Genomic DNA, 23,408 nt, shown 5'->3' on the forward strand with positions numbered 1-23,408 from the left:
ACGTCCTCCCCTTAAGTATTCACACAAAGGCTTTATCTGGATACACTCAAGAGGTAAATCAGGAGTACAGAACAGCAGCTGAACAGCACTTGCTGACCTATGCACTCTCCCTCCAGCATATAGCAGCCACTTGCAGCGTTAATAGCAGTCTTGACTGATTCAGCTATTTCTGTCTCCATGGCAGTTGTGAATACAGGAAGTCCTCAGACATACTAATCTATTATGACACACTCATTTGCCAAGATGCACAACGGGATATGCCTCTCAGTGAGGGGGGCATGTGCTACACTGTCTATCCCAGTGACATGCCAATGGTAGACTTCAATTCAGCACTCTCTGTGACAAAATGAGCTCATGTTTGCATATATTATTTATGTTTTTGTTCTGGTTTGCTGAACCAGCATGAAGTGCAGATGGCTAAAAGCTGTGACAATTAGGAAAATATGCAATCTTCTATACCATCTATGAAGAATAGGAATAGCTTTCTACACAGAGCTGCACACTTTAATAACATGTATGCTACTGTCTCAGCCACTTTTCTTTCCTTGCAGAGAAACCGATATGGCATTTTAACAATAATGCATCTTTCACCCATATTCACTGCTTCCATTTTTCTAAAAAGATGTGGTCAGGCCCAACTCCTAGCCTGATGTCACTATGACCCATGACGCTTATTATTTATTTACAACTCAGGAGTGTGGATCATGGCAACCACACATTTTTATCACAATAATGCTAGCCATCCACTTCAGACCGAGGAACTATCCGTAATAGGCAGACTGTATTTGTTCCTTCCAGAGGAGCATTCTGCTACTGATGAGATGAGAACACAGTCCTTCTTTTGTCAACAAAAATAATTGATTCCTGCAGCTGTACAGTGATGGGCAATATTCAGACTCCCCATGCTACCTAGGAATTCACCAGTAAGGATGCGTGATCCTGTCAATATATTTTGTTCTTTGTGGGTATAGGAACTCATCTGTTTCACCCTACCCCTGATACTTTTTTTTTTGGGGGGGGGAGGGGAGAACAAATGTGCAAGATTTATTTACACAACAATGATTTCTTTTTTGTCCTTGATCCTCTGATGATGTTCCCATTCTCTGAAGTATAAATGGGCTGTTTCAGTCTCCTGTTATTTAGGTTTCCCTTCCCCTTGCAAGCTAGAAGAAGGAATGCTAATTCTTCCTTCGGAAATGAATAGGATTTAAAACAAGAAGTTGTTGTTGTTGTTATTATTATTATTATTATTATTATTATTATTATTATTATAGTTAGTTCGTTAGTTAGTTAGTTAATTAGTTAGTTGATATATTACCTGCTACTCGCTGATGGCTCATGGTGGGTTACATACATCTGAATAAAACCCCCATTAAATCCCATTAAACCCCCAGATATAAAATCGCAAATCATTAATCAAAAACCAAAAGGAAGAAGATATGGTGGATAACAAAAACCCTTGCTATTCTCAGTCCACTCCCCATGACATCTCATAGAGGGGTGGGAGATAGAAGGGTGCAGATGTCACTTGCAAACCGTGACTCATACCACTATCCTGGAAGGGGGCCACACAGATCTCCATGGCCATACCAGCCTCAACCATATACCTGGTGGAAGAATTCCATTTTGCAGGTCCTGCGGAATGCTGGAAGCTCCTGCAGGGCTCACATCTCTTCCGGGAGCTCATTCCACCAGGCAGGAGCCAGGACTGAAAAGGCCCTGGCCCTGGTCAAGGCCAGTTGGGCTTCCTTGGGGCCAGGAATAACCAACAAATTAGTACTCACAGAGTGTAAAGCCCTGTGGGGAGGCATAGGCAACAGGTGGTCCCTCAGATATGCGGGACCTAGACCGTGAAGGGCCTTAAAGATTAAAACCAAAACCTTGAACCGGATCCAGGCAGCAATGCAGAAGGGTCTGTAGGCATGGGTGTGCTTTCTTTTTTGGGGAGGGGGCTCTCCCCTTTTGCCAAACTGCTGGCTGACAGGGAGGCCATAGAAAAGCCTCTTCTCACTTAAAATACTGTTCTGGCCAGTCTAGCAGCTGGAGGCAAGATGCAGCCAAGCAACTCTCTGTAGATTTCAGGCCTGCTACACAGTGTTGTTGTGCAGATGAAACTGGATACTGTTCTTTTGCCTTCTGTTTCATCTGCACAACAACCCCGTGCAGTAGGTCTCAAATTTGCAGAGAGTTGCACAGAAGAAATACACAAAAAAATTACTGTTTCTTCCCTCCAACAGTGAAGCAGGCAAGAGCAGTATTTTAAGTGAGAAGGGTTTTTTTAGCCAACGGTTGGCAGAAGGGGAAAGCTTTCCCCCCCGCAAAGGAAAGCACAATTACCCCCACAGACTGCATTGCTGTCTGAATTAAACACCTCCCTCCCCTCACAGGTTGTCTATTGTGGGGAGACGAAGGGAAAAGGTGTTTGTAAACTGCTTTGAGACTCCTTTGGGTAGTAAACAACAGGGTACAAAAATCCAGCTCTTCTTCTTCTAAGAAGCAACCGTGAAAGAAACTTTTGGACACATAACATTATATCCACAGTAAAAAAAATGGAGACAGGAGGAGCAGGGTGGACACCTGTGTACTGTATACTGCCCATGTGTATTAGGGACGAGGGGCATTTCGGTGTCTGTGGCCTAATTCACACAAGAAGGGAATGACACAGAACTGGGGGGAATTGGTTGCCATGTAATTTCCCCCTAAGAAGAGTCTCCAGTCTGATTTTCCCTTCAAATATCTGAGGACATGGCTCTGGAAAGCTCATCTGTAACCACTATGCCACAATTCCCAAAGGTCAGTCCTGTCCCTCACTCAACAAACATTCCAAACCACAGGTTATTGACACCCATATCTCCACACCCATGCCCTCATTTGTCTCCATGCCACCACAACCTCTCACACAACACACACATTCAGCCCCATGCCTTTACAGACTGGACAACTCCTCCCCTTCCTCTTCCCACAGCCAAGCTCTAGCGCCTGTTGTATTCCTGGACACAACGGGCTTTGCCCCTAGTAATAGAATAGTTTACCAAAAATAGTGTTATAGATCAGAAGCCTCTGACAGAAGGCAAACAAAACTAGACAACACATGTTAATTGGCCATTAGCACCACCATTCTCAAAATTTCCAACAATTAAAAACTGAGAAGCACAACAAATTAAAACAAAATTTAAGGAACTCCTGATGAGTAGAGATATTATAACATACAAACTGCAGACTAACAAAAGGCAAATAAGCTTTTGGGAAAGCATGAATTAAAATACTGACATCACATATTAGAGCTGCATAATAGAAATCATGTTATTTGCTTGTCCAGGCTTAGCATGTACTTCACATAACATTCCACGGAGCGCCACGGACTGAATAAAGGAGTAAGGGCTGTGTGGGAGGAGTTAGGGCGGGCCCTGTTCAGATAAAAACTCGGAGGGGCCAATCAGGAGCCGCGAAGCGGCTCCTGATTGGCTCCTCCGAGTGTCCATCCCGGCCCAGGGAATGTGTCCATCCTGGCCCAGGGAATCTGGCCGGCTGCTCCAGACAGCCACCTGTGCGGGGTGGACCGCGCCGCCTTCTCCCAGCCGGCGAAGCCGCGGCGAAGCCGCTCCGCCGGCCGGGAGAAGGCTCAAGTGAGCCACGGGTGGGGGGTGGGCCCACGGGTGGGGGGTGGGCCTCACCACCTTCTCCCGGCCTCACCGAGCTGCTAGCCCCCCCCCCGCCGTGCCTCGCACGCCACCGCCGCCGCACTCCAGCACATCGCCACCCGACTCGGAGACGCCGACATCCACCGTCCCCACAGCTCCCGGCCGCGCAGCTAGACAAAAGGTAGGCCGCCTTTCATACTCACGACCCCGGCCTCGCTGCCCACGCGGGAGCCTTTGGGGTTTTGGTGGGGGTTCCCCTATGCCATATAGCGCCCATTTCATTTGAATGTGAAATGGGCTTTAAATCTAGTCCAATAAATAAATAACATGGTGTGCTGTGCTCAATGGGCAGCAATTGTGGCTGTGAGCCCTAAACTCCAGATTAGCTGCCACTGTGTTCTTGAAAGGGGACTAAGAAGTGCCACAGTACTAGCCACTGGGCTACGTAGGTGAGAATAGTGCTATCCAGATTTACTTGAAAGAAACAAACAGGCTGGCCAGAACATTAGATTCTGTAACACGTTTTATTTATAGTTTCTTTAAAGCCTTCTGAAATGAATCCTAGCAACCACCGATACTCACTGACATATTGCTTGCAGACTGTTTTAAGATTCAGGAACTCCTAAGTTTGGTTAGAATATATTAGTTCTATATATTTATTTGCAAGTAATTTGAACCAACTCTTCCTTTTATTAAGACTAGTCTTTCACTCTCTATTTGCTCTGTGATTATTAGAGCTTCAGTTTAGAGGACCTGGCTTCCTTTCAGCTTTGCAAGTTCCTCTCCAGGAAGTGCTGTTCTTTATGCAGTCATTTGACCTCAGTTTGGTCATTTGACCTCAGTCTGCTTGATCTTTCCTTGCTATTTTTGTGAAGCAACTAACAAAAACCAGTCTAATAATGGAATACCCTGACCTCGATAGCCCAAACTAGCTTGGTCTCAGCAGATCTCGGCAACTAAACAAGGTCAGCTTTGGCTGGTATTTGGATGGGAAACCTCCAAGGAATACCAGGGTTGTAATACAGAGGCAGGCAATGGCAAACCACCTCTGAATGTCTCTTGCCTTGAAAATCATATGCGGTTGCCATGTCAGCTGTGATTTGACGGCACGTTCCACTAATGAAGGAATAGTCTGTTAGAGAACCTAGAAGCTGGTAGAGCTCACAAAAGAGGGGAAATCTAGTCCCCATCTCACTTCTGAAATCGGCTCACACTGCTTGGGTTTCGTCCCTGAGTTGGGGAATGGAACTGAGTTGAGGGTGGAACTGGAGCAGACAGGGTTTAGGGAAGAGAGAGACAGCAGCAAGGTTTAATGACAAGCAGTCCACCCTTCAAAGCTGTCATTTTCTCCAACATATGAATTTTTCATACGTTTGATCCTGCTGGACTGGTGGTCCATTTAGTCCAGCATCCTGTCTCACACAGTGGCCGAACTAGTCCTCTGGAGCGTCAACAACAAGGTTGAAGCTTCTCCTGATGTTGACTCCTGACACTGGGATTCACAGGATAACTGGAAACAGTTGGGATTCTGGGCAAAGTCCAAGCCCCACCAGTAAGTTAGAAACACTACTTCCTGTCATTGTCCAGATTTTCTTGCTCTACTCTGGTTCTACTTCCCCTGCATATACTCTTATTTCTCACCTTCCAGCATACAACCTCTCAATTATTTTCCTTTCTGGCCCCTCATCCAAATACCTGCTTGCTGTTTCCATCCCGTCATCACAGCATATGCACAGATATGTCACGCCCCCCCCCCAATTTTTGTCATATTTTTATGCAAAACAATAGATGCTTACCTTCATGGTGGGGAGGAAGAAAGTGCAGCAGCAGCACTGAGGCAGGCTGGAAGCTGGGAGGGATATCAGCTGTGCAGACTCCCTCCCCCTCATGACCTAGCCAACCAGGTGGAGCCTGAGGTGGCCAGGGATATAGTTGCTCCCACTGTGCCATTCCAGACAATCCATAGCTTCTGCTTCTTCAGGCAACAGGGCTAATCCTTCCAGCATCAGCACCAGCCAAGCCTTCAGGTAAGACCTACATCTCCGGGCTTCTGTACTGCTGATGTCTGCAGAGCTGCTAGATCACCTAACTGCCACAGGGAGGGTTGTGGCTAACCATCTCCATGTGGGTTGCATAAATCAGCTGTTTGGTAGCTGCCAGGCCACCTCTTTGGTGAGTGGGAGTTTCCTGCAGGAGTAGCCTCCATACGGCTGTACAAATCAGCTATTCAGTGACTGCTGGGTCATCTTTCATGTGGGGGTGCTGACAGGAGTGGTACAGCTAGGTGCCTCCACTTGGCTCCACCAATGGGCTGCTTTGCACCTCCAGGAGCAGTGCTGATGTGCCACCTTTCTGCTGCCATGAACACTGTACCACAATTGGCCACCTCCACATAGACTGTGTGAGTCAACTGTTCAGTTCTTGGGCTGGCAGCTAATTGCTTCATTCATGCCTTGGGCAGACTCCCTCCCCTTCAGCGCTACCACATGCCTGTCTGCGGAAGGTTGACAGCTGTGGGGGAGTGAGCTCGCTCCTTTGTCCTGCTTCCACCCACAATTCCTACTGAGTGGCCAAGCCTTACTGGGTGACCAGGTTTTTTCCCACAATGTTCAGTGGCTGAGGCCCTTGCAGTGGCCTGGGGCAGTGTGCAATGTGTATGATGCAGGTAAAGTATGGTGTATGGGTTCTCTTCCTGTGTCACCAGCCTCCTTGGCAAAACTCTTTCTCTTGCCTCATGGGGCCTTGAGCCTCCCATCTTTCCAGACAATTAAATTAGTGCTGTGCAGATGGAAGGGTCAGGCACCAGGGGCATAGAGCTGTGTGGCTGGTTCACGGGGGGTTGGCGCAAAGCAACACATGCTACCCCCCATTCCTGCTGGAAAGTGATTAGTCAGCAGGCTTCTGCAGCAAGGCACCTGCAATCACAGCTGGCATGCCCACATGCACATCCCAGAACCTCCCTCATCCTCCCACCCCTCCATCATTTTCTTTCTTGGGTACAGTATCCCTTTGTTGATCAAGCTAGTAGGGCATGACTGATCTGTCTCATATTTCAGTTCTGTTTGCAGGTTGAGATGCCTCCTAAGAGAGTTTCCAGGTCCAGAGGCCACACCTCCATGCATTAGGCCAGTGGGATCTGATCAAAAGGTGGCAAGACCAGCAGTAGGCCCAGCATCAAGCTATTTGAGCAAAGCCAGCCAGAAGGCTAATACCACAACAAAATTTTATTTTAAGCCTGCCCTTCCAAAAATGCTCAGGACAGGTAACAGTTCACAAAACACCATATAACATTCATGGGTCCCTAGTATGTTGGTTTTTAAAGTCCATGACTTCTACCTGCCAATACAGGATGGTGGGAGGTATCAACTGGCCATAGTGGTTGTGCCTGAATCCTGAAAGACTGAGCACAAAATTCCTTAGAGGGGAAGCCCAGAGATGACAAGCCTGCCCTCAGGATGCTAGTAAATTGAAACCTGGTATGTGGCAATCTGTCCTTGTGAATAAGTGGGGAACTGTGATGATGAGGACAGACTGCCAGAAATTATGCTGCAGCATACACAGAGCAAGAGGGTGCCTTTTCTGATTAATTTGGAATTGAATATCTTCCAAGCCAAACTTGCTTGATTGCTTGCTTATTTATTTATTTATTGGCTTATAAGCTGCCCCTCTCCAAGTGGTCTTGGGGTGGCTCACAACAGCTTAAGGATGAAAAACCCATGCAATAATTAAATTACAAAGGCTTCAAGGCCATCCGTGGTTTAGGCCCAGCATATATGAGGGACCGCCTTTCGCCCTATATCCCCCGCAGGTCTTTACGCTCTGCGGGGGCTAACCTATTGGTCGTTCCCGGCCCCAAGGAAGCCCGCCTGGCCTTGACCAGGGCCAGGGCCTTCTCGGTCCTGGCCCCAACCTGGTGAAATGAGCTCCCGGAAGAGCTGAGGGCCCTGCGGGAATTACCAGCATTCCGCAGGGCCTGTAAGACGGAGCTCTTCCGCCAGGCTTATAGCTGAGACCAGGCAGTAAGAAGATCAGGACCCCCCCTCACAAACTGGCGGTAGAGAGTGTCACCCCCCCCTCCTTTAGTTGAGGATGCGGAGACCAAATGAGTAAGATTAAGCCATCGTTGTTGCCACTATTGTAAATTTATTGGATCTTATTGTTATTTTATGGTTTTAGGGGACGGGGTTAAGTAAGCCACCTCGAGCCTTCGGGGGGAGACGGGGTATAAATACAACAACAACAACAACAACAATAATAATAATAATAATAATTCAGTCTAAAATCAGTTCCACGTTTTAAACTAAAAAATCAAGAGAACGTGCTCTATTCAAATTTCCCCTGTTGCTCCTGGAGACCAACAGATGTTATGCCACTAATAGCCAGTACAGGATGGCAGGAGCCAGGGTCTGGCAGACCTTGATCTCAATGAAATGCCTAGTAGAAAACTGCCATTTTGTAGGACCCTCAGAATTTAGTAAAATCTGTAAGGGTCTGTGCCTCTGCCAACAGCTCATTCTACCAGGCCAGAGGCAGGGCAAAAAAGGCCTTGTCTCTGGTTGAGGCCAAGCACACCTCTCTGGGGCCAGGAACCATCAGCAAGTTGGAAATAGCTGAGCAAAGAGCTCAGGTGAATAGGTGAAGTGCCAGATGATTGGAGGAGGGCAAATGTTGTCCCCATCTTCAAGAAAGGGAAAAAGGAGGATCCGAATAATTATCAACCCATCAAATTGACATCTGTAGCTGGCAAAATTTTGGAACAAATAATCAAACACTCAGTCCTTGAGCAGCTGGAACTGAAAGCTGTGATTTCTAAGACTCAGCATGGGTTTTGCAAGAACAAGTCATGTCAGACCAACCTTATCTCTTTTTACAAGAAATTGACTACCTTGCTGGATCAGGGGAATGCTGTGGACATTGTTTATCTGGATTTCAGTGAAGCTTTTGATAAGGTTCCACATGATATTATTGTACACAAGTTGGTAAAATGTGGTAAGGATCTTAATTCTATCAGGTGGATAAATAACTGGTTGACAAATCATACCCAGAGGGTACTTCTTAATGGTTCAGCATCTTCTTGGAAAAGAAGGACAAGTGGAGTTCCCCAAGGATCTGTCCTGGGGCCTGTGCAACATATTTATAAATGATTTGGATGAGGGATTAGAGGTGATACTTATTAAATTTGTAGATGATACTAAACTGGGAGGGGTAGCAAACACAACTGAAGACAGCAACAGAATACAGGATGATCTTGATAGGCTCGAGAAGTGGGCTAAACTGAATAAAATGAAGTTCAATAGGTACAAATGTAAAGTTCTGCATTTAGGTAGGAAAAACCAAATATACCAATATAAGATGGGGGAGACTTGTCTTGGCAGTAGCATGTGCGAAAAGGATCTAGGAGTCTTAGTAGACCATACATTGAACATGAGTCAGCAGTATGACTCAGTGGCTAAGAAGGCAAATGGGAGTTGGGGCTGTATCAAACGGAGTATCGTGTCCAGATCACAGGAGGTGATGGTACCATTTTACTCTGCTCTGGTTTAGCCTCATTTGGAGTACTGTGTTCAGTTTTGGGCACCCCTGTTGAAAAGGGATGTTGACAAACTGGAACGTGTCCAGAGGAAGGCAACAAAGATGGTGAGGGGTTTGGAGACCAGGACGTATGAAGAAAGGTTGGGGAAGCTTGGTCAGTTTAGCCTAGAGAGGAGACGACTGAGAGGGGATCTGATAACCATCTTCAAGTATTTAAAAGGGTGCCATATGGAGGATGGAGCAGAATTGTTCTCTCTTGCCCCAGAGGGACAGACCAGAATGAATGATATGAAAGTAATTCAAAATAAATTCCATCTAAACTTCCAGAAGAAGTTCCTGACAGAGCAGTTTCTCAGTGGAACAGGCTTCCTCAGGAGGTGGTGGGTTCTCCAACTTTGGAAATTTTTAAACAGAGGCTAAATAGCCATCTCATGGAGAGGCTTATTCTATGAAGGTTCAAGGGGGTGTCAGATTACAATGGATGAGCAATTTGGATGTGAGTGTCCTGCATAGTGCAGGAGATTGGACTAGGTGACCCATGAGGTCCCATTAGTCTATAATTCTATGATTCTATAATTCTCCAGGGGATGTGTTTGGAGAGGCAGTCCCTCAGGTACACGGGTCCCAAACCACATAAGGACTTAAAGGTTATAACCAACACCTTAAACCTGATCTAGAACTTGACTGGCAGCCAGTGTCTTGAAACCTAGTGTGCAGTTGAAGCAAGGTCCCCCAGGAACTACCGACTAGTTCTCCAAGCCCGAGGGTCCTGAAAAAGGCAAAGGTGAAAGTGGCCTTGAACAATTTTTGCTTAAATGATGACCAAACCAGTTTATGGGGGCACCAAATTAGACGGGATAACAGGCATACCATCATCATAGGTCTGCAGGCATCCCATAACCCTTGCCAGTCTTCAATGGCTCTGTGAAAGATGGCCAAAAGAAACCTTCACACCAAGCACTTGACTTGCTTTAAGCATGATGAGTGCATGTTGATAATCTGTTGCACAAAAAGGTACCCTCACTAAAGTGCTCCCACCATAGTATAGACCATAGACTGCAACCAAGATAGGGAACATCTCTGAGAAAGTGAAGTTGTGGCAATGTCAGATTCTAGTCAGTGAGAGGGCCAAGAGCATGCACACCAGCAACTGTCAAAATAAACCCTGAAACCCAAGCTGCCTGTTGCGTCACAGTGAACTTGGAGGACTGAACCGAAGCTTAGGGGTTCCTGCCAAAAGAAATGCCATTATAGTTGTTGATGTAGAAAAGCCAAGTTGAGTGGGTTACTGAACCTCCTGTCCACTTCTTGTGGTGTCAGCATGGGAACAAATCCATTTTGGGGGAAATTTAGCCTGCTTGCTTGTTTCTCTCATCTTTGATTTTGGGATGAGGGCTTTCAGGGGACATGCCCAGCTCAGGGGCTGTCAAGGTGTCCTCATTTCAAGTAGCAGGGGTGACCATGTGGCATCCTAACTGCAATCCCATGGTATTGCCCAGCAAAGAGGCTGGGGGCAATTCATTTCTTGCCAGCAAGCAACAAGTGGTGTCCTGGTTTCATTTGCCACATGTTGTGGCAAGGCTCTTTTAGCTGTCACCAAAAAAGCTGTATCCAGTTTTAACCCAACAAAATGTGTCAGTCTTAATTTTGTGTTTTTGTAGTTTGCCTTGCCATCTCCTGTGAACTTTTAGATCTAGCATGGCTCAGACAAACTTGATTATTATATATAAACTGTCCAGGGACAGAATATTGATGGGCTTAGTTACGCTGAAATTTGCACAAGCATTTTGTACATAATTGAATAATTGATTTCATTTCTATCCCTCCTCCAGAATTGGTTCAGAGCAGTGTATATCATACAGTTGTAATATTTATGATAAAATAACATGTAATTAATGCCCCCGGGACATTTGCCCTTTTTGGCCCTGGCCCTAACCTTGTGGCCCCAACCTGGTGGAATGAGCTCCCGGAAGAGCTAAGGGCCCTGCCAGAATTACCAGCTTTCCACAGGACCTGTAAGATGGAGCTCTTCCACCAGGCATATGGTTGAGGACGGGCTGTGGTCCTGGAGTTACAATCAGGGGATCCCCTAGAACCAATCACTCCTAATGAAAGAGCTCCGGACTGCACACTGGACGGCGGAGGAGATAGGGGGTTAATTTTTAACAAATTGCCATCTTTTATGTGTCGAGATTTTAAGGGTTTTTGTTTTATTCTTTTACTAGGGGCAAAGCCCGTTGTCTCCAAGAATACAACGGATGCTAGAGCTTGGCAGTGGGAAGAGGAAGGAGAGAAGTTGTCCAGTCTGTAAGGGCATGGGGTTGAATGTGTGCGTTGTGTGGGAGGTTGTGGTGGCATGATGGCAAATGAGGGTATGGGTGTGGAGATATGGGTGTCAAGAACCTGTGGTGTGGAATGTTCATTGAGTGTAGGAGAGGACTGACCTTTGGGAATTTTGGCATAGTGGTTACAGATGAGCTTTCCAGAGCCATGTCCTCAGATATGTGAAGGGAAAATCAGTCTGGAGACTCTTCTTAGAGGAAGATTACATGGCAACCAATTCCCCCCAGTTCTGCGTCATTTTCCTTCTTGTGTAAATTAGGCCACCTTCACAGAAATGCCCCTCTGCCCTGATACACATAGGGTAGTCACAGTACACAGGTGTCCACCCTGTTCCTTCTGTCACCCATATTTTCACTGTTGGTAAAATGTTATGTGCCCACATGCTTCTTTCGTGGTTGCTCCTTAGAAGAACGGATTTTTGTACCCTATTGCTTACTACCCAAAGGAGCGCAGAATCGAACCTGGCGTGCCAGATTAGAAGTCCGCACTCCTAACCACTACACCAAACTGGCTCAGTCAGAGCACATTCATTATTTAATTAAACATTTCTTTCATAGAGACAAATCTAGCCCTGTTAACTCACAATATGCATCACTAATCAGTATTTTTACAGAATAATTGAATTCATATGGGAACCAGATCAACTAGACTGAGAGGATATCATACCAATCACACAAGTATAGATTGCCTAAATTGGAATTAACTGCATTAACTATTATTACTAGATGATTCAGAACCAGAAATGACAAGACAAATATATAAGGTTAACTTCAACCTGTAAAAAAAGATATGGGCAGCCGGAATATTTGAACCAAAAATACTAACCTTTTACCCTGTCCCCCTTGTGCAAATGAATTTCCCCTTCTCCTTGAGGTTGATATGGCTTCACGACAATAAATAGTCTTCCAGGTACAGCACTGTATAGTTTGCGTTTTGGACCCTGATAATCCAAGGCAGATATAGAATCCTTGTTGGCACTGGGGTTGTAAATGGCACTGGGAGGAAAGAAAAATGAAACACCACTAGTGTGACCATCTCAACTACACATATTTTTACTTCATGATCTGAAGTTGCTTTAACCAGGTTGCCACTAATGCATAAACACCACCTGCCTTATAATCTAAACAATCCTTTTAAGCTTCAAATACTTCTAGGTAAGGTAAAGGTATCAGAGCTTCAGACAGCATGTCACTGCCTTACCACTCTGCGCCACAAGAGGCTCTGAATTCTAGGTAAAGGTATCCCCTGTGCAAGCACCAAGTCATGTCTGACCCTTGGGGTGACGCCCTCTAGCGTTTTCATGGCAGACTCAATATGGGGAGGTCAATTCATTATAATATTTTTTTTTACTGAAAACATGAAAAGGTGATAACTGCCTGCTGGTTTTCAGCCTGCTAGTTAAATAAAACGACAAGTCACATGCACACACTCCAATATTAGTCAGATGCCTAAAGAGTTTAATGTTGAAGCCTGCATCAGAAATATAGTACAACAACATTGTAAGGGATGGAAGTTGTCTGACCAGACCAGCACTGCCCTTAATTAATATTTCTACCTTGTTAATTTATTTATGGGTTGTCAAAACTGGTTGCATCATTGACCAAATTGAATGCCACAGTTCAATTGCCTGCCATATTTAAAACACAATGGGGAGGAATCAGAGATAAAAATTAGTGGCAAAATACTGGTGTTTGACCATGTATTATTGAAACCTATAGAAAGCTATTGAAAGCTATAGAATCATAGAATCATAGAGTTGGAAGGGGCCATACAGGCCATCTAGTCCAACCCTCTGCTCAAAGCAGGATCAGCCCTAAGCATCCTAAAGCATCCAAGAAAAGTGTGTATCCAACCTTTGCTTGAAGACTGCCAGTGAGGGGGAGCTCACCACCTCCTTAGGCAGCCAATTCCACTGCTGAACTACTCTGACTGTGAAATTTTTTTCCTGATATCTAGCCTATATCGTTGTACTTGAAGTTTAAACCCATTACTGCATGTCCTCTCCTCTGCAGCCAACGGAAACAGCATCCTGACATCCTCCAAGTGACAACCTTTCAAACACTTAATGAGGGCTATCATGTCCCCTCTCAACCTCCTTTTCTCCAGGCTGAACATTCCCAAGTCCCTCAACCTATCTTCATAGGGCTTGGTCCCTTAGCCCCAGATCATCTTCATCGCTCTCCTCTGTACCCTTTCAATTTTATCTACATCCTTCTTGAAGTGAGGCCTCCAGAACTGCACACAGTACTCCAGGTGTGGTCTGACCAGTGCCGTATACAATGGGACTATGACATCTTTTGGGGGCTTTTTGCACGCTTTCAAAATCGCACAATGGTTGCCAATTGGAAACGCTATTGATTTGCCATAACGCACGACGTCGTAGACAATCTGCCACACACCTGAAACCAATCTGCAAAAAGCGCTTCGTTGTAGCGCTTTCAGGGGAATCCCAAAAAGTGGATTCACCCTCCGGAAAGTGCTACACTCTTGCAACCAATCTGCAACACTAGCGAAAAAGACCTGTGCGTTAACATTGTTGCGGTTTCTTCAAAGTCCCTCCTCCTGAGCCTGTCCTCCAAACTTCCGGCGAAGCGATCGCCATTTTTTTTTCTCCGAGCGAGCGGGGATAAACGCACCAGCGAGCCTCTTTCTGTTTAGAGGCTTCCCTGGCTTCAGTCCTTCACCTTTAGTCACTAAGCACAAACCACAGAAAAGCCCGTTTGCTGAAATAAAGTCCCTTTATTTTTTACACATTAATTCAGCCGAAAATCGGGCCTGTGAGAGGGGGGGGGATTTTTTTTTTTCACTCGAGGCAGCGTGGCAACGATCATACGATCAAACGACAGCTCACATTAGGCAGCTGGATGGGTCTCTCCGTTGCAACGAATCTACACAGATTCGTTACAATGGGTCTGTTTTTTTTTTTTTAACCTTTCTTAAAGGGAAAGGGGCTGTTTGGGAGCATGCTAACGGCTGCCCATTGGCTGCTTGACGGCCAGGGGCGGGACGAGCTTGGCAATAGCGCTTCCTTTCTAGCGATTTCTGCCGAGACCGGAAGCTGTGGGAAACGCTACAAAACGCAACTGGATTCCACTACAAAGGCAGGTATACATAACGACGAATTCCACTATTTTAAATGGCGATTTTTCATTCAGTGACCAATTTGCAACAAAGATCCCGGTGCGTAAAGCCCCTTGATTTTGATGTGATGCCCCTATTGATTCAGCCCAAAATGGCATTTGCCTTTTTTACCGCTGCATCACACTGCCTGCTCATGTTTAGTTTACAATCCACAAGTACTCCAAGGTCTCATTCTTAAACCAAGAGGAAAAGCAGAATATAAATGTTTAAATAAATACCTAAACAACCTTGGAACAGAACATTTGAGGGACTTCCTTAACTTATATGACCTTACCTGTAATTTAAGATTAACTACCATAGCCCTTCTCTTTGTGACTTCTTGAATTAAGTAGGTAGGCACGTGGGAAAGGGTTTTCTCACCAATGGTTTCACTGGTTATGGATTTCCATACACCAGGAGACTCAGTCAGCTCCTTCAATAAACAATAGCAAAGACAGTTTTTCCAGGGGAATATTAAGCAGGGCTCAACCAGTGCTGGGCTTATGTTAATGTCTTTTTGTATTCCTTACCATTGGTGCTGTTTTTTAAGGTTTTATCTGTGAAATTTCAGTTTTTATCTGTTTAGTTTTACTGCTGAATTTGATGTTTTATACTTACAGGTTATTCTTAACATTTGTGAATACATTGCCTGCTTTAATTTCCCATTTTTGTGATTTCATTTTTTTAAGCAATACTATATACTTCCATAGAAGAAATGGAAATAAATATAATAACTTAAAACATGCAAATACTTGTAAGAAAGCACGAACATTTTTAATAAAATGCATAAATAGGAGGCATCAGTTGCAAATAGGGATGGGGTGATTAACTCTTTAATTTCTGGAGGACAATTTGGTGATCCAAGGAAGTCAGCATGGATTTGTCTCCAACAGGTCCTGCCAGACCAACCTCGTTTCCTTTTTTGACCAAGTAACAGGTTTGCTGGATCGGGGAAATTCCGTTGATGTCGTTTACTTGGAATTTAGTAAAGCTTTTGACAAGGTTCCCCATGATGTTCTGATGGATAAGTTGAAGGACTGCAATCTGGATTTTCAGATAGTTAGGTGGATAGGGAATTGGTTAGAGAACCGCACTCAAAGAGTTGTTGTCAATGGTGTTTCATCAGACTGGAGAGAGGTAAGTAGTGGGGTACGTCAGGTCTCGGTGCTCGGTCCGGTACTTTTTAACATATTTATTAATGATCTAGATAAGGGGGTGGAGGGACTACTCCTCAAGTTTGCAGATGACACCAAATTGGGAGGACTGGCAAATACTCCGGAAGATAGAGACAGAGTTCAACGAGATCTGAACACAATGGAAAAATGGGCAAATGAGAACAAGATGCAATTTAATAAAGATAAATGTAAAGTTCTGCATCTGGGTCAGAAAAATGAAAAACATGCCTACTGGATGGGGGATACGCTTCTAGGTAGCACTGTGTGTGAACGAGACCTTGGGGTACTTGTGGATTGTAAACTAAACATGAGCAGGCAGTGTCATGCAGCGGTAAAAAAGGCAAATGCCATTTTGGGCTGTATCAACAGGGGCATCACATCAAAATCACAAGATGTCATAGTCCCATTGTATACGGCACTGGTCAGACCACACCTGGAGTACTGTGTGCAGTTCTGGAGGCCTCACTTCAAGAAGGACGTCAATAAAATTGAAAGGGTACAGAGGAGAGTGACGAAGATGATCTGGGGCCAAGGGACCAAGCCCTATGAAGATAGGTTGAGGGACTTGGGAATGTTCAGCCTGGAGAAAAGGAGGTTGAGAGGGGACATGATAGCCCTCTTTAAGTATTTGAAAGGTTGTCACTTGGAGGAGGGCAGGATGCTGTTTCTGTTGGCTGCAGAGGAGAGGACACGCAGTAATGGGTTTAAACTTCAAGTACAACGATATAGGCTAGATATCAGGAAAAAGTTTTTCACAGTCAGAGTAGTTCAGCAGTGGAATAGGCTGCCTAAGGAGGTGGTGAGCTCCCCCATTATCTTGGTTTCCTGTGGGAAAGACAGCAGCAGTAACTCTTAGGTCAGGGCCAATATATGAAGGGGACTGATTTTATATCACCTAAGATAATAATAGAATATATTCTTATAACAGATTATACTCTCATATGTATTACCAATTATTTCGCTAAGAAAGATGGTAATAATTTCTAGATTAGGATTAATATGTGATGGGAACTGAATATGTAAGTTAAAAGAGGATGGCAAACCATATCAGCTGGTCGCTTTTTCTCTTTTACTTTTCTGTAAATGCTTTATATAATAATAAATAATAAAATTATTATTTTTTTAAATTATCTACGTCCTTCTTGAAGTGAGGCCTCCAGAACTGCACACAGTACTCCAGGTGTGGTCTGACCAGTGCCGTATACAATGGGACTATGACATCTTGTGATTTTGATGTGATGCCTCTGTTGATACAGCCCAAAATAGCATTTGCCTTTTTTACCACTGCATCACACTGCCTGCTCATGTTTAGTTTACAATCCACAAGTACCCCAAGGTCTCGTTCACACACAGTGCTACCTAGAAGCGTATCCCCCATCCAGTAGGCATGCTTTTCATTTTTCTGACCCAGATGCAGAACTTTACACTTATCTTTATTAAATTGCATCTTGTTCTCATTTGCCCATTTTTCCATTGTGTTCAGATCTCGTTGAACTCTGTCTCTATCTTCCGGAGTATTTGCCAGTACTCCCAATTTGGTGTCATCTGCAAACTTGAGGAGTAGTCCCTCCAGCCCCTCATCTAGATCATTAATAAATATGTTAAAAAGTACCGGGCCGAGCACCGAGCCCTGAGGTACCCCGCTACTCACCTCTCTCCAGTCTGATGAAACACCATTGACAACAACTCTTTGAGTGCGGTTCTCTAACCAATTCCCTATCCACCCTATTCCCAGACCCTGCTCTGAAGCTCTACTGATTCATAAGGCTGGTTGCTGTTTAACAGCAGCAGGCAGCCAGACCTGAGACATGCAACTCCTACTGTATCATATCACCCACTGTTTGCTGCTGAGTCTAACCCCTATGAGTCCTCCCTTAAAGCCCAGAACAACCCCAGATAGTGCCCTTCCTCCCCTTCCATGACTTTTACAGATTGGGCTTCTGTTTCTTAAAGCTATAAGTACTTCCTTTATCATTTTGAGATTTTAACCCCCCCCCCCCAAAAAAAAACCACACACACACACACATTTTAAAGTGACCAGATTGTCCCACTTTTGGAGGGACATCTGGGGGTACCTGGCAAATTGTACTTATGTTGAAATTAAAATATATATATTACAATACTATTTTTGCGTTCTATGTGTTCTATGAAACTTTTTGTTGCTCCATATAGACCAAATCTTCTACGTGGCAGGCCTGCACTTCTCAGTTCGGTGAAGCCTTTCTCCCACCCCCTTCCCCGCCCAAGGTCCCGGCTTCGGCACCAGGAATGGAAAGGCCCTGCCCCTTTCCCAGCAGCGAAGTCTCTTCCCCCAACCCCCTCACCTTCGAGTCCAGGACAGGCCAAGTGGCCAATGGGGAGCTTCGCAGCTCCTGATTGGCCCCTCCGAGTTTTTATCACGGTCTCGCCCCCCCCTTTCTCCGGCCACAATGCCTTTACTGTTTTATTTTTATCGCTCCACAGGAGCGGTTTACAGATTAAAATATACAAGCAGAATGCCTCTCATGTCTTCTTTCGCCACTATTTCGCTTTCTTTTCTGTCCTGTGGGCAGAAAAGTCCTACTAGTACCAGTCAAATTTTGTTTTTTAATTGGAAGGCTTTTAAAAAAAAGTTCCCTTAGTGTTCTTAAATTGCTGGCAGCCAGTTAATGAAGTTTGGGGTTAAAACCTTTATATGTCACCTTCAGTATTTATTTGAAATTGAAAGAGAAAGGTGAGGTTTAAATATACTAAAAAGTAAACCTAAAATAAGCGAAGCAGATCAAACAAATAGCCCTACCTATAGCAATGGTTTAGGGAATAAAGGATCTGAGAACCAGACTTCCTATTATAATAATATCCAACTGCACCTTTATGAATAAATTGCTTTCCCTCCATCAAACTATTTTAAAAATTGTTACTTCATTTTACAATTGCCATCTTATTATTGTTCTATTTGCTTTAACAGTTGCCAGCTCTGGATCAGAAAATATCTGGAGATTTGGGGGGTGGAATAGAGCCTGGGGAAGACAAGGTTTGGGGAGCTGAATATAACGGCATATTTTATTTATTTATTTATTTATTTATTTATTTATTTATTTATTTATTTATTTATTTATCTTTACATTTCTATCCCGCCGCTCCCACAAGGGCTCGCGGTGGCTCACAATAGAAAACCCCAATACATAAAATCACAATGCCTAAAAACCCCAGTAAAAACTTATAAAAACCAGTAATTAGTCCACACACACAATCCAAGCACAGCGATAAAAATGGGGGGAAGGATCCCCTTCCTACCAACACTCACCTCGGGAGGGATGGGGGCTGATGACCTCAGTCTGCCTAGTAGCCTCGCAAGATTTCGAAAGTGGGGAAGGGCAGGGGCGGGCCAAGATGTTCTCTTGCGTACCAGCCTCAACCATAGACCTAGTGGAAGAGCTCTGTCTTACAGGCCCTGCAGGGCCCGCAGCTCTTCTGGGAGCTCATTCCACCAGGTAGGGGCCAGGACTGAGAAGACCCTGGCCTGGGTTAAGGCCAGGCGTGCTTCCCGGGGGCCGGGAATGACCAACAGATTGGATCCCGCAGTGCGTAAATCCCTGTGGGGGACATAGGGTGAGAGGCGGTCCCTAAGGTATGTGGGTCCCAGACCGCAGAGGGTCTTGAGTCCACTCTCAGAAAAGATGATGGAGCATATTCCACAGACCATTTGTTACTGTTGCAATCGAAGAAAGCTAACATGGTGTTTTCAAAGAGTTTTCCAGATAGACATTCGGAGGCGGTTTGCCTTTGCCTATCATGACCCTCAAAATCTTAAAAGATGATGCAGTAAAAGTGCTACACTCAATATGCCAGCAAATTTGTAAAACTCAACAATGGCCACAGGATTGGAAAAGGTTAGTTTACATTCCAATCCCAAAGAAGGGCAATGCCAAAGAATGTTCAAACTACCGCACCATTACACTCATTTCTCATGCTAGCAAAGTTATACTCAAAATCCTACAAGCTAGGCTCCAGCAATATGTGGACCGAGAACTTCCAGAGGTACAAGCAGGATTTCGAAGAGGCAGAGGAACTAGAGATCAAATTGCCAACATACGCTGGATCATGGAGAAAGCTAGGGAGTTCCAGAAAAACATCAACTTCTGCTTCATTGACTATGCTAAAGCCTTTGATTGTGTGGAGGGCAACAAATTGTGGCAAGTTCTTAAAGAGATGGGAATACCAGAGCATCTTATTTGTCTCTTGAGAAACTTATATGCAGGTCAAGAAGCAACAGTGAGAACTGGACATGGAATCACTGATTGGTTCAAAATTGAGAAAGGAGTTTGGCAAGGCTGTATACTGTCGCCTTGCCTATTTAACTTGTATGCAGAGCACATCATGAGAAATGCGGGATTAGAGGAGTCACAAATTGGGATCAAGATTGCAGGGAGAAATATCAACAACCTCAGAAATGCAGATGATACCACTCTAATGGCAGAAAGTGAAGAGGAACTAAAGAGCCTGCTGATGCAGGTGAAGGAGGAGAGTGCAAAAGTTGGCTTGAAACTCAACATCAAGAAAACTAAGATCATGGCATCCGGCCCTCTCAATTCCTGGCAAATAGATGGGGAAGAAATGGAGATAGTGACAGATTTTATTTTCCTGGGCTCCAAGATCACTGCAGATGGGGACTGCAACAAATAAATTAAAAGACGCTTGCTCTTGGCGAGGAAAGCTATGGCAAATCTAGACAGCATCCTACAAATCAGAGACATCACCCTGCCAACAAAAGTGTGTTTAGTCAAGGCTATGGTCTTCCCAGTTGCAATGTATGGCTGTGAAAATTGGACCATAAGGAAGGCCGAGCGTCAAAGAATTGAGGCTTTTGAACTCTGTTGCTGGAGAAGACTCTTGAGAGTCCCTTGGACTGCAAGGCGAACAAACCGGTCAGTCCTAGTGGAGATCAGCCCGGACTGCTCTTTAGACGGCCAGATCCTGAAGATGAAAAATACTTTGGCCACCTCATGAGAAGGAAGGACTCCCTGGAGAAGAGCCTAATTCTGGGAGCGATTGAGGACAAAAGAAGAAGGGGACGACAGAGAATGAGGTGGCTGGCTGGAGTCCCTGAAGCAGTCGGTGCAAACTTAAATGGACTCCGTGGAATGGCAGAGGGCAGGAAGGCCTGGAGGATCATTGTCCATGGGGTCGTGATGGGTCGGACACGACTTCGCACCTAACAACAACAACAAATCATGACCCTGGTATTCCTTGGTGGTCTCCCATCTAAATACTAGCAAGGACTTACCCTGCTTAGCTTCAGATATCTGATGAGAGCAAACTAGCCTGGACTATCCAGGTCAGGGCCCACTTATCATGCCTTACTGTAATATATTTTAAGAGCTGCAAGGAGATACATGTTTAGAATTACCTGGTGTGCCGGTGTTGCTGCCTCTTTGCATCCTCTCCTAGTCTGTTTAATGATGGTGAGCGGCTCCGAGAAGATGAAGTATAGCTCCCAACAGTTTTCACAGTTCCATTGGGATTATTCTGCATCTGTTGGAGTAGGTGAGGCGAAAGGCTACGGTGTGAAGAAGCTGAAGAGGAGGCTGACCAGTCAGGAATGTTGATGTTGAGATTGTTATCGCTATTGGATCGTAGCAAGACACGAGGTGCTGTCAAGGTGCTCTGGGGCCTCCGTCTTCTGTTTGAATAGGTAGGAGCTTCTCTAAATGGCACTGCATTAGAAGGGAGAAAGAAAACAAAATGTTTCTGTCATAAACACACCTGATTATAGATACGATTTAGCATTACAGACAGCTTTCCCCCACTCTTAATATGTGAAAGAAAGAAAGAAAAAATTGCCTTGGCTGATTGTCTAATCAAGATGAGCACTAAAATTATATTTAAACTGCAATTAAAATTATCTTTAATTTCCATAGGAAAAGTACTTGGAAAAGGTAGAATTAATAACACTCCATATTATTCAAAACCTGAATAATTATCATTGTAAGAGTTCAAAAATCTGACAATTTGCCCATAAATGCCAGCAACCTCTGAAAAAGAAATGGTAAATTATTGCTGGCCTACACCAACAAATGTAAACCTCAATTTTTCATTATTGGTTAGTTCTCCCTTTCATCCCTTCTACCTTCTAACACTATTTTATAGTTGTCCATTTTACTGAACATGGGAAAGCTAAAGGGAAAGACTTTCCTTTTCAGTGGAGGCAAAAAAGGCAGTAATCAAATGTTACACTAAGAGCTGTAGAATTATTATGGAAAAACAGTCAGTTAAAAGTGCCAAGTGGACAAATCTGATTAGAGCCCCTCAACATTTCACAGACAGACTGATTCCACATGGGTGGAAATGGCTGGGCTGATGCTCATATGGATGTGAGGCTAATCCCCACATCCGCATGACACTGGTTACACAATCCCACCTTCGTGCAAATAAAACAACCCCACTCCCACATGGTGGAACCGTTATGCTCTGGCTGCATTGTGTAGGAATCCAGGGTGGTCAGGGTCTGCTGCCAAAATTGGTCCCCCACTGGTATACAGGAATCAGAGGGGCGTGCTGCTACACGCTAATGCACCACTGACAGCCTGCACTGGTGCCACGGGTGCAGAATCTTTATCAGTGATTCCAGTAGCAGCTGGATTTGCAAGTGAGGGAGGACTGCTTAAAAGAAAAACTGAGAAGCACAGAAATGCAGGTGACTAGACACTTTAAATCAATGGTCTTTAAATTAACAAAATGACACATAAAGCAGTGGTCCCCAACCTTTTTATCACCGGGGACCGGTCAATGCTTGACAATTTTACTGAGACCCCGGGGGGGGGGAGTCTTTTGCCGAGGGACGCGGCCGCATGAGCCCCTGTTCCACTTGCTTTCCTGCTGGCGCCCCTGACTTCCCACCACCCGTTGGGGGACGCTGCCAGCAGCAGTTGCACAGTGCCACACCGAGGGAGAGCCCCAGCCATGGCAGCTGCTGGAGAGCACCAAAGGTGAGCTGGTGGCAGAGTGACAGGGCAGCCTCTGAGGCTGTAGCCAGGGAGGTGAACGAGGAGGAGATGCGGCCCGGTACCAACTGATCTACAGACCAGTACCGGTCCCGTACCGGGGGTTGGGGACCACTGACCTAAAGAACATAATACAGTTCCCAGTCTCCTGGGAATACAACTGATCTCCAGATGACAGAGATCAATTCTCCTAGAGAAAAAGGATGCTTTGGAAGGTGGACGGAATGGTATTAAATCCCACTGAAGTTCCTCCCCTCCCCAAACCCTGCCCTCCCCAGGATCCATCCTCAAATCCCCAGGGATTTCCCAACCCAAAGTTGGAAATTCTAGATCATGAAGAAAATAAATTCTAAACAACTTGCTAATCTGTACTGTAAGCCTTTGTTCTGATAAAGGGAAATGTCTTTTAGTTAATTTAACCATTTAAGTGCTAGATTGAGTTGTTTATTGAGGAATCTGTGATAACTACAACAGCTTTGACTCACTTTCAGTCCCACTGATTGGGAGAAAAATGGGATATAAATATTTTAAATACAAAAATAAATACAGTTATGTAAGTGAGGAGCACTGAGATAGTAAACGAATAAACAGTATAAATAATAGAAAAGAACAGT

At 44.9% G+C, this 23,408-nt stretch overlaps 1 protein-coding gene across 7 annotated transcripts in view; it reads right to left on the reverse strand.

Moving 5' to 3' along the window:
- The window catches only part of SHANK2 (SH3 and multiple ankyrin repeat domains 2), a 510,912-nt gene that overhangs the window by 305,538 nt on the left and 181,966 nt on the right, over window positions 1-23,408 (reverse strand). For all 7 annotated transcript variants that reach the window (XM_077322114.1, XM_077322109.1, XM_077322108.1 and 4 more), the window contains 2 exons: window positions 21,201-21,507; window positions 12,342-12,511 (listed from right to left, as the gene is read on the reverse strand). In XM_077322114.1, coding sequence (XP_077178229.1) covers window positions 12,342-12,511; window positions 21,201-21,507 — 477 coding nt within the window. The remainder of the gene's footprint in view (window positions 1-12,341; window positions 12,512-21,200; window positions 21,508-23,408) is intronic.

The sequence above is a fragment of the Paroedura picta genome, chromosome 2, assembly GCF_049243985.1.
Source record: "Paroedura picta isolate Pp20150507F chromosome 2, Ppicta_v3.0, whole genome shotgun sequence".
NCBI lineage: Eukaryota > Metazoa > Chordata > Lepidosauria > Squamata > Gekkonidae > Paroedura > Paroedura picta.